At 46.1% G+C, this 12,245-nt stretch overlaps 1 protein-coding gene across 1 annotated transcript in view; it reads right to left on the bottom strand.

Moving 5' to 3' along the window:
* MYO10 (myosin X) overlaps positions 1 to 8,655 on the bottom strand; it is a 209,897-nt gene extending 201,242 nt beyond the window's left edge. The window contains exon 1 of the mRNA XM_046671550.1: positions 8,523 to 8,655. Within this exon, the coding sequence (XP_046527506.1) occupies positions 8,523 to 8,543 (21 nt within the window). The 5' untranslated portion in view covers positions 8,544 to 8,655. The remainder of the gene's footprint in view (positions 1 to 8,522) is intronic.
* Between the last annotated feature and the right edge of the window lie 3,590 nt (positions 8,656 to 12,245).

Raw genomic sequence — 12,245 nt, 5'->3', positions numbered from 1 at the left:
ATCAAATAGGAACTATATGCGAAGTATGCAACAAAACTGGTATTTCCAGAAAACACTTACAAAATCAGATTAAGGAAATAAAAACATCTGCACAACTAGGAAGGAAAACATTCAGACACACATAATCCCAAAATACATTTTTATTTAGGCCATTTTCTGGCCAATACGCATTAAGGTATAATTGAGCTGAAAACAGATTTTAATGAATTAACTTCTGTTTTCAGTTTTCTTTATAACACACAGCATTGAAAAGTTGGAGGAACAATTGAATAGTAAAAATTCACAATATTAAGGCTATGGCATATAATGAAATTAAAATATTTTGTACTTCCTGCAATATTAATAATCTATCACATGTAGTCCGATTTCTTTTTTAAATCTAAATATTGCCGTATGCATTTTATCGACAGTGCCAATAACTAGTGTCCTGCCTTAGCAAAGCAGGCCTTCTCCAAAATGAAATTAATTAAAAAACAATCTAAGAACGCAATGACTCAAGAAAGGATTTCTACTTTGGCATTACTGTCAATAAAACATATAATTAGTGATTTTGATGAAATAAGGGCAATAGATATAGATTTATGGAAAATATGATGGAGTATATGTCTATTACTCATGCAAACACCACCGGTCCATCAGCAGAACCCAGACGTGTGCAACAACATCATCCTTCATCTTTGATCATCTGCTCACTTTCAGCAATAAAAACCATAGCTTGAAACGTACTTTTCAATTGTGTCCTAATGAAGGCATATTTGTCAAGGTGGGAGAATAGAAGGTCAGTTTACTGACCAGTTTGTGAGCTTGATTTATAACTTTGAAATATTCAGCTATGTGATATGAGGCCTGCCTTTGTACTCTTGGCCCTGGCCGTGACTGGGCTGCCTATGCACATGCAAGTTTCTTGACATTTAAAGCTTTCCTAAATCAACTCTTAAGTGGAAAAACCACACAGGTGTGCTTTTACAGACACACCGAGTCACAGAAAGCACACACGACACAACGTTACGAGTAGGACCCAGGAGTTCCTGCCTTTTGCTTATGGCATTCTCTAAATTTTCTACACTTAGTACGTATTCTTTGCAGGATTAAGGAAAGAAAAACAGGAATTTAAGAATGACATGGAAAAGTAATATAGCAAATCTACGTTGATCAAAAGCTTTTTTAAAGCAAGAACACTCCGAATTCTAAATACATTGCTATAAATGTAATTAAGTATCTACAAAGCTAATAAAATCCAAAAATTTATTCATGGCAGTTGTACACATGAGCAGGCAGTCTATGGATAAATTTCTTTTAAATGGAATTTGAACGAAGTAGATCTCAGGAGCACAGGCTCTTCAAAGATTAAGTCCACTTCTCTCCACAGTGCATTCCACTGGCAATGGGTCCTACTCGCCTGCTATGAACTGACCAAAAATCCCCCAAAAATGACATTTAAAAGAATTACAGGATTCTTTGGGGACCCAATGTTGCGTAAAGAGGCCATGTAAAAAAGCCACATTTTTATTCCAACATCCCCAAATCGCCTCTTCTTTTGGCCTTTAAATCACCAACAGACAGGAAAGATAAGCATCCCACAGAGCAAAAATCCGTCCTTGCCTCTTTTTCTTTTCTGATATAAAGATCTCCTTGCTTTAAATTACCATAGTGTAAAATCTTTACGAATGCTTATACGAAGGCACATTTAATCCTGAACAGCACACACAGGCGCTTGAAGGCATTACCCTTATGGTCTACAAGTCCCACATTCAGCTCTGGCTGAATTTCAACAGCCGTGTCATGGCTTTGCCACGAGCCCTCTAACCCCTTTTCCCGTAAGTGGCAGATTCAGATGACACGTCATCATGTGACAAGAGAGGCTGGATTTAAACTGGGGGCTCAAGTTTCTTACTTCAGCCCTGGTGGACACGTTTTTCTGAAAAGTTCTTAGCAAGGCAGCAAAACGTTTTATTCAAGGAATGTTCTTTGAGAACTGTTCTGCTCGGATGTCCATGATCACTCCACGAGCACTAATAAGCTAACCAGTAAAACAACGATACGGAGAAACTCTGGGAAAGTAGCCAGAATCTTTCATCGAAAGAGAAGACGCCATCGGAAAACCTCAAAGGGGCATCCTGCAACAACTGAGGGAGAGAACTGGGGAGACAAATGAGTCCTACCCTTTCTTTTAACAAAATAAACACGTCTCAAAAATCTAGTTTTCTAAGTGCCTTATTAGATAAATCTTCCTACCATCCTCCGGAGGGTGGGGCCGGCAGCTTTAGAAACCACATTTTACAAGGAAACAGAAGGTACTTGTCTTTCCTAAATAAAAAGCTAATCAAATAAAAATTAGTGGCATGTTCAAAAGCGGATTAATATTTTCCTGATGGGTTTGCAATGTTTCTGGGGTGTGGACCTCTTGTTTTCCCAAACTCCCATGCAGTTTTCAACTCAAAAATCATTTACTAACTGCCTACTCTATACAGCACTTCATCAAAGAGCCCAGAAGCGATGATGCAAGCATAGCATAATGCAAATGACACCAACAGGAGAGAAAAGGATGGCACTGAAGAGCCCTGACACTCTGGAGACAGCCAGTCTAGTTCAAAGCCTGTCACTTTCTAGCTGTGTGACCCTGGGCCACTTACTTAACCTCTCTGTACCTCACTGTCTTCATCTACGGAGCCTTCCTCATAGGGTTGTTAAATGGATTAAATGAATTACTGAATGTAAAGTGCTCAGAAACACGGCCTGCACTTAGTAAGTGCTCAATAAACATTAGCCACATCTATTATTCAAAGAATCAGAAAATGCTTCAGAATCAAGGGAAAAAGTTATAAGCATCTCCCCACTTCCACCACAAAAAAAAAAAAAAAATCTGTACTTGAGGGAACTATACTGGCTATACAAAGAGAGAATCCCATCGTGAAGGACCTTTCAGGGCAGACGAGGTGATAAAACTTATAAATGGGATATCTCACCACACAAAGCTCTTAGCAGGGTAAATTCCTAACCAGACCAGGACAGAAGGAGGCAGGGCCAAGCTCAGAGGAAAGAGAGGGAGGGGTCACCATGAACTAGAGCTGTCAGGGGTGGTTTCCAAAAGGAGCCGGACAGGCAGGACTCTGGTCAGCTGTCCATGATCACACACAGCAGGCAGGCGCAAAGGTGTGCAGCAGGACGGAAACAGATGCTCCAAAGGAGAAGCACATGGCGGAAGAGACCAGAGAGCTACAAGATCAGAAGGCCTTGAAAACTGGACCAAGGAATGTGAACTTGCTTTTATAAGCAACATGGACATGCTCTAGACAGAATTCTAGAAATAAGAAATCTGCCAGGAGCATACAGGTTGAAAGGGAGAAAATTAACAAATGCAATCTGGCACAAGAAATGATACTGGGGAACAGCTCTAAGGCTGAGGTTCCCCCGCACTGCTGAGTACTGCGATTTCATTCACTATCAAGGGCCACTGGTTCTTAATTTCTAAGTTACTATCACTATCCTTTTATTATTACCCATCTACCATGTGCCAAGTGTTCTGTAAATCTTATCTCAAATTCTCCTAATGACCATGCAAGGTTGACACTATTATGTCTGCCTACAAACCAGAGAAATAAAGCCCAGGAAGGGCAAATAACGGGGCTGAGATCCCACAGGTGGGAAGGGGTGCAGCTGGACTCCCAAAGGCCTGGGCTTTTCTACTTTTTATTTATTTATTTTTGGTGAGGATGATTGACCCTGAGCTAACATCTGTGTCTCTCTTTTTTTTTTTTGAGGAAGATTAGCTCTGAGCTAACATCTACTGCCAATCCTCTCTTTTTGCTGAGGAAGACTGGCCCTGAGCTAACATCCGTGCCCGTCTTCCTCTACTTTATATGTGGGACGCCTACCACAGCATGGCTTCACAAGTGGTGCCATGTCCACATGCGGGATCTGAACCAGTGAACCCCAGGCCAAGCCACCGAAGTGGAACATGTGCACTTAACTACCGCGCCACCCAATCTTCCTCTAGTCTATGTAGGATGCCACCACAGTGTGGCTTGATGAGTGGTGTGTAGGTCTGCACTTGGGATCCAAACCTGCAAAACCCGGGATGCCAAAGCGGAGCACATGAACTTAATCACTACGCCACCAGGCCGGCCTCTCAGCTTTTCTACTTTTGAGGATGGGGAGCTTTTCCCTCCACCTAGGGGCGCTTAGGCAAGGGGAAGCATTGCCAAGTTTAACATAGACCTCACTGTTGCTCATTCTTGAATGGTCTCTGCAAACTAATGACACGAAAATGTTACAGACTGGTTACTCCGAATGCAAAACTTTGAAACCCATTAATAATAAGGTACCCTATGTTCTACCAATCTCAACAGAAGAGCATATTCAAGGCTCATGTCCTTAAAGGTGACCCCACTTAAAGCCAGAGGAGCTGGAAAAGCAGACACTGTTCTCTCCTCCTCCACTCCGGTGAAATAGCAAAGGCCCTGCTCAGGCTGGTTTGTGTCTGATTTGGTGAAAGAGCAAGAACAGCAGGCCACGTGATATGGGGGAGCAGCCCTGCCCCGCCCTCCCCACCCCGGCCAGGGAGACCGGGGCTCCCTGCTAGCAACTGGCCTGCTTGCAGCTGCTCTCTGGGCTTTGCTGTCCCCAATGCGGCAGGGGCCAAAAAGAGAGTCCTCGACGAGAGACACCCTCACAGTATGCAGAAAAGGCAAGGCACAATAACCCCACCATGAGAAAAGGGGCCGCCCGTGAAAGTCCTGATTCTATTTTACTGTCATCAAAGGGGTCACCTTCAGGCTCTGGTGGGACAAGGAAGCCCTCAGCTCTTCCCTTTTGCCCTTGAGAAATGATCTGGGGATTGGGGAGAAGGAAGGAGCTGCCAAAAGTAAGTTAATTTTTTTAACAAGAAAAGAAATAGCAATAAGATCCCAACCAAAAACAAGTACATACTATGAAAAGGGGAGAAAAATAGACTCAAGAACTCTATTTCCAGCTTAAAAGCTATTTGAACAACTCCAGGCGACAACCAAAACCAAGACACCTTCCCAAGTTCAGTGGAAACGAGGGAGGTGTTTGCACGTAACATCTTCAGAGCTGGGTACCTTCCAGCCCAGCGTGAACGAAACTGTAAGAAAGAGGTACAACTGGAATGTTTTCCGCTAACAATCTACCCCTCGAAACATTAATACCTGCTTTCTATATTTGTATTTGAGTATCATACTTGTGTATATTTTACATATTTATTCTGAAAAATCAAAGCATTCACAGTTGTCCCATCAACAATCCTCAAAGGGTCTTTTGCTTGAACAGTCATTACTAAAATAGAACCCAGAAAAGTCAAGCTCATTTACGTGTTCAACTGGTCCTGACTGGCCCCTCCAGTATTCAAGGCACTGTACTTGGCCCTGGGGACATGGAAACAGTGTCCACTTCAAAACATCAACAACACGTTTATGCAGTAGTCTCACCACTTCGCTGGTTGAGCCTTCTCTGTTTTTTTGGGTTTTTTAATTGCTTCTGGTTACAGACATATCTAAACTTAGTTTCTGCCTGAAGTAAACTTTTTAACAATTGCTGAGAAAACAAGTTTCCCAGAAGTACACACACAGCTTAGTCAAGAGAAGCCATAAACCTCTAAGGAAGGCCACGAAGAAACTGAGACTCCACTGGGAGCTGTGGGGTGCTCAGCTTCTCCAATCCCGGGGTACACTTTGAAGTCAGGAGCCATCCGCTGAGGAGCACAAGCCTCACAGGCTTCCTGCTGGCTGGGAGTAAGATGCCCGATGCTATTTAAAGCAGGCAAGCACAGGCAAGAGAGCAGAGCCTGCAAACACGCACAGGAATTCATCCCACTAGGGAACTGCTTCTTTGGTCTAGCTCAGTGGTTCTCAACTGGGAGCGATCCTGCTCCCTATGGCTCCTTTGGCAACATCTGCAGACATTCTGGTTGTTACAACTTGGGGGCACTACTAGCATCTAGTGGGCAGAAGCCAGGGATGCTGCTCAACAGCCAACAGCGCATAGGACAGTCCCTCCACAGCAAAGAATGAACCGGCCCAGAATGTCAATGGGACCCAGTTTGAGAAACCCTGTTCTAGCTCCACGGAGCAGCTGCTAGTCACAGTAGCTCCCATTTCCTTATTATTTGGCCACTTGTATGTTAAGCTAATCCATGCAACATCTCATTCAAATTTTTTTCAATCGTTAGCATTAGCTTCAAATTGTTGTCCAACCAAGCAAAAAGTCATTATCCACAGATCACAATGGGGAGAAGTTACCAAAGAACAGGACACCACTTAGTGATAAGGAAGCCCTAGAATTCTGCTGTCCTTAGAAATATATCACATCGACGCTTACTGTTTCTACTCTAATGGGACACGACACGATTTTCTTCACTGCACAATTTAACAAGAAGGATGCTCTGTTCTAAGACACTAAACAGAGAGAGCCAGGATCAATGTCAGCAGTTTGTCTCCAATTAATACAACGCTGTGCCGCCTCTCTGACCAGCCCCACTGGCTTCCCACTCAAGTGATCACATTTGGGGCAGAACTTTAAAGGCTGATTAGAAATTCATATGGTAATACAAATACATCCCAAGATTAAAAGCATAAATTTAAATACATAAAAATTTCCCCACAGAGGAAAAAGGCTGTGGATTCTCTAACAAATTCTTCAAGCTTGGGCAAATGACAACATCTTTGGGTTAAGATTCTTCACCTAGAAAATGAAGGGGATGGAGTAGATAATTGCTAAAGGCCAACCTCTATATTATATTAGTCATGGAAATAAAATCCAACAACCAGGTCTCCTTACACTAAGATACAGTGTAAGGAGAAAGTATTTCGCGTGCTTCAACCAAAGAACGTGAGAGCAGGAGGTTGCCTCAGTCCCACGTCATCCTGCAGTTCCCCCCACTTGCACTAGGGGGCAGAGTTCACCCCGAGGGGAGGCCAGGGACCCCCCCCCGGCAGTGCAGACACGCCTCATGGGGTCTGAGACCCCAACAAACTGAATACAAATTCTATATTCTCACCAGCTTTCCTAAAGGACCCAGGACACAAAAACAAAAAAGTTAAGAATTAGTGTCCTGCAGGCAGAGCCTAGATTTCTTACAGATGAAAGCAATTAAACACCAGCCACCCCCCGCCTCTCATCATTGGTTAACCTGCAACTCATGCAAAAAGTTCTGGTACCTTCTCACAGGCATGAAAGCAAAGATCTATGGATTAGAAAATGCCATAGTCTCACAATTATATATTTCATTTTTTGAACGTAAAAATACGTATTCGTGGACGATTAATTCCTTTCCAGTCCACCTCTCACAATGAATGTGGGTATGACATCTGGGACACTACTTTGAAAAAACTGGATATGACTATTACAATCACTTTGGCCATTATAAATAGTTGTCTGAGAATACAGTAAGTGGGCATCCAGAAAGCACAATGCCTTGAAATATTATATCCAATTAAGTCTGACAAAGCAAGTTAGCCAACACAGAAGGCAAACCCTCACTAATCTAACTTGCTGGAAGATTCTAAAACTGTGCTGGATTCACAAAACTTTCCGTGGCTTTCAATGAAAGTCAGATCAGACTCCCTTAAGTCAACCAAGTTTACTTTGAGCCACTTCAAACCTCAAACTTAAACAAAATCTATTAAATAAACACAACCAAGAAAGGAAAGGGAGCCAAGAAACCACAGTAACTCTCGATCCCAGAAAAAAAAAGACTTCTCAAGTCAAGGGTTTCAAGTCACTGTGGTGTCCCGCCCTCAATGACCCTAAAAGGGGCATCAGTTTAATCTTTAAAAATAACCACTGTTTGCCCTAAACGATTTTCTTTAAACTCGAATTCAAAATCTGCCAAGGAGAGTTAGCACAAGTACATGATCTTTTGATCTCGCCCTCTGGAATGATCCCAAACCCTAAGAGAGCACTGCTGGGTGAGAAATGGAACCCAGACTCCAAAAGTCCGGTAGGCAGGGAACACAGGGAATGATTAAGCCCTGGCCTCCCCCTCCTCACACTTCATTAACCCGTCTCCTCTGGAAGTGTTTGCACCCCTCGCACAGGAAGCCGGTACGTTTTCCAGAGGAAATACCAGACCAGACCTTTCTTGGAGAAAGTCACCGGTGAACATTTTACGGGACTTCCTGCACCCAGGCAGTCGGGCATGCAGATGGCCCGGCCCGGCCCCGGCGCCCGCCGCCTCACCCCGCGCGGGGCGCCGCGGGGACACCCGGTGAGCCAGCCAGCCCCGCAAAAGGAAGCTCACCTTCGCTGCATCCCAGAGCAAAGAGGGAGCGCGGGACAAAACAAAACCTGCCTCGGCTTACTCATGCGGAGACTCCCCGGGGGCTGGTTTCAAGCGACTTTCAGAAAGTTTCGCCCTCTCGGGCTAAGGTAAAGGTACCAAGAGCGCGCGCGGCGCGGTGGGCAGATCCCTCCCTCCGGGGCATCGGAGGCCAGGTCCGGGCAAGAAGGCGGCCCGAAGCCGGCACGGACCCGGCGGCCGCCCCTCCCGCCGCGAGCGCACTCACCTCGGGGAAGAAGTTGTCCATTGTTCCAGTGCGCTCCCCAACTTGCCGGAGCCCGGCTTCCAGCTCGCGGAAGTCAGCCCAGCAGAAGGTCCGGGGAAACCATGCGTGTCACGGCGCGACTCCCAGGAACTCGAGCCCGCGGGGCTCTCCCGCTGCCATCTCCTGATCCCCTTCTCCGCTTTCGCACCTTTTGTTTGCCCAAACCCAGGTCTCTAACTCATCCGTCCCAAACGCAGCCTTTGTCTCCTCTTCCCCCAAGTTCTTCACTTCTGGGCGCCGCGCTCGCGAGCGGAGAACAGCTGGTGGCACATTCTTCCCCCGGGCTGGGGGAGGGCGGCGAGGGGCTTGGGGGCGCGCCCCTTCCTGTGCGCTCAGGCCGGAGGCGCTCGGCGCGGGCAGGGGGACACCGACCACAAAGCGAGCCCCGCGTCGCTCTCCCCGCGCGAGCGCCGGGGCGGTGAGGATTCGGGCTCCACGGCTTCGCCGGCTCCCCGCCGCACGGAACCGCGGACAGGAGCACACGCCCCGCCCCGCCCGCTCGCCCCGCCCGCTCGCCCCGCCCGCTCTCCCGCCCCGCCCCCAGAGCCCCCCCAGCGCTTCCGCAGGGGTCGGCCCCGCCCCCACCTACCACCCAGGCCCCGCCCACTTGGCGCCCCGGGCGGCAGCAGGCTCAGCTGCTGGCGGGGAAGTCCCAGCCGGTGCGGTTCCTCCTCTGGTCCCCGCCTTGCTACCTAGGCCGGGCTAAGGGAGTGACTCTTCCGTCTGGTGACGGAGACCAAGTAGTAGTGCCGGGGAAGGAGGGGTTGGGGGATTCTTTTGTGCCTTTGATCTTTAGCCGACCCTGGAACGGGCTCCACGCGGCTCTCATTGATGCAGTTCGGCAGAGGAGCGACCCCGGGGAAGGAAGCGCGGTCAGCGGAGCTGCCTCGGCTCTTGGGCCAGATCAAAGCGGAGGAGGGAGGCTAATCAAAATTTGTGGAACCTGCCTTCCGTGTTGAATTTCTTTCCTGCCGTCAGGTTAAAAGTCGTTTTCAAGAAAGCAGGGAAATGGGGTTCTGTAAACTAAAAGAGTACGTGGCCGATTGCACCTTGAAAAATGTGACCCTTGTCTAGGACCTAAGGAAACAGAGATAGGCAAATGGAAGTGAGATGGATGACGGATAAAACCTACCTGGTACTGAGTCCTGGTTTCCTCCAGGGCAGGTGCTCCAACTTTAGCATGCACAGAAATCACCGGGGAATCTTGTTAAAATGCAGACTGGAATTCAGTGTCGTGAGCACTGACAGTCTTGCATTTCTAACAAGCGTCCAGGTGCCCTCACAGGGTTGGCACCTGGCCCTATGGTGGTCTGTGAACTGTTCGGAGCCTGTCTGTAACAGGTAGAGAAATTGAGAGCAAAAGTTTGGAAACTTTTGGGGCTGGCCCGGTGGCCGAGTGGTTAAGTCTCCGCGCTCTGCAAGCTGGCAGATCAGTGTTTCCTTGGTTCGAATCCTGGGCGTGGACACAGCACTGCTCTTCAAACCATGTGGAGGGAGCGCCCCGCATGCCACAACTAGAAGGACCCACAACGAAGAATATACAGTTGTGGGGGCGGGCTTTGGGGAGAAAAAGGGAACAAAAAATAAAATCTTTAAAAAAATGTTTAGAAACTTTTGTAGCAATTTAAAAATGCCACGACACCCGAGCACGTGATCGGTGGAGTCTTTGAACAGGGTGTAAACCAGTTTGGGTGTTCTCAGACTCAGTGGCGAGTCACACCTCGCACGGCAGGGCTCTGGTATTGGTACCTGGCAGATTGGAAACAAAAACGACTAGTTCTTGACCACAAAAGGTTTGAGAAGCTCTCTCTAGGGGATTTGCCAACCACCACTTATACTTTAAAACTCAAGTCAGAAAGTCCCGTCTTCCTGGGGAAGGGTTGCCAGAGATGCCAAGACACTCATCCCACTTCCGGCTCCACCTAACCCCTGGTTTGGCTCATTCCCAGACTGTTGAGGAGACATGTTGTAAGGGTCTTTTTATTGGTGTCCTACCCATCTTCAGTTGGGAGACTCGAGCCTCCTTAAGAGAGGGAACTGTGCTTTAAAATTTGTATGCCCAGCCTGTCTCAGAGAATGAAAGAACGAATGAAGCATCTTTCTGTAATCCTCGTGTGAAAATGTAAGCATATTTGTAACCCCTCTCAAAGCAGTTCTTCAGCATTAACATTGTTGTACCCACCCTATTTCCCTTTGGGATCAAGGTATAGATTAATTAGTGATGTTTACAGGTTTACACACTTATGCCATTAAAGATTGTGTCCCAGATTGCCAGGGAAGTTAAGATCGAGCCAGGATAAGTATCAGCAATCCCAGGCACCAACCAAAGTTCTTAGTCAAATGAGTCCTGCTGCCACCTGTGTTCACATACTGGTGCAGAACAATTACGGTCATTATGATGTTAATCTGTACAGAACATCTCTCAAGAGAAATTACCAGGCTGCTTGTTCAAATGAGTGTGTGGATGTGGCTTGGGTCTCAGCATCAGCCCAGCCACTGAGGCCGTGGGCAGCCTTGGCCATGTCATTTCAAAGTCGCTTTCCAATATTGCCTCAGCAATTGTAACAAATGTACCACACTAATACAACATGTTAATGATAGAGGAAACTGGGGGGTGGGGGGCTGTGTGGGGGTAATTGAACACTTTCCCCTCAATTTTTCTGTAAACCTAAAACTGCTCAAAAAAATAGTCTATTAATTTTTTCAGAGTCACTTCCCTGTTGATTAAGAAGATAGGGTTAGTAATTACTCCCTCTTGACTCATATGAAGAATTGAGAGCCACATCCAATACATAAGGGTTGCATTTTACAGAATTATTATATTTCTTTAAGAAGCTTACACCATGAGGCTGGCCTGGTGGCACAGTGTTTAAATTCTGCTTGTGAAGCCATGCTGTGGCAGCATCCCACATGGAAGAACTAGACAGACTTACAACAAGGATGTACAACTATGCACTCGGGCTTTGGGGAGAAAAAAAAAAAAGAGGAAGATTGGCAACAGTTGTTAGCTCAGGGCCAATCTTCCTCAATAATAAAAAAAAAGAAAGTTTACACGACCTTATCAAAAATCCCCTGGGATAGCTGTTAAAGAGAAAAAACAAACCAAAAAACCCCCATGACTCTGAATCTAGGGGATGTGTGGGGTGTTTAAGAATCTGCATTTCAGTGAGCACCCAAGTAGGCAATTCTGAATTTGGGAATCACTGCTTTAGGTTGCCAGAAACCATCAGATTTTCGGTATAAATGCACATTCTCAAAAACGTGTAAAGATAAACCATAGCAGTAAGATGCTGTTTGCTGAACAAACAGCGAAGTGCATGTGTTTTAAGCATTCTAAAAAGGGTATCTAACTTTCAAGTATTTCGGGTTGAATCAGTCATTTAAAAGGACTGTGTTAAATTTACAAGGGCTTTGACAAAATTGGACAGAGAAGAGAAAGCACTTTAAATCAATAGACTTCTAAGAATATCCACTGTTGTTACCATTTTTAAAAAGTTAGGAGCTTCCTTTCAAGGAGCTGTGTTCCCATTGGTCAAGGCAGTTTCGTCTAAAATGGTTAAACCCAGACCTCTGGGAAGTGACAGTTAGAGGCTCCAGAATGTTAATGCCACGATGAGATGTTTCTCTGAGGCAAAGTTCCTTCTCAATGATCCTAATTATTTTTCCAAGACACCGTGCTAACGA

The sequence above is a fragment of the Equus quagga genome, chromosome 9 (assembly GCF_021613505.1).
Source record: "Equus quagga isolate Etosha38 chromosome 9, UCLA_HA_Equagga_1.0, whole genome shotgun sequence".
Taxonomy (NCBI): Eukaryota; Metazoa; Chordata; class Mammalia; order Perissodactyla; family Equidae; genus Equus; species Equus quagga.
This window is presented reverse-complemented; position numbering and strand designations above follow the sequence as displayed.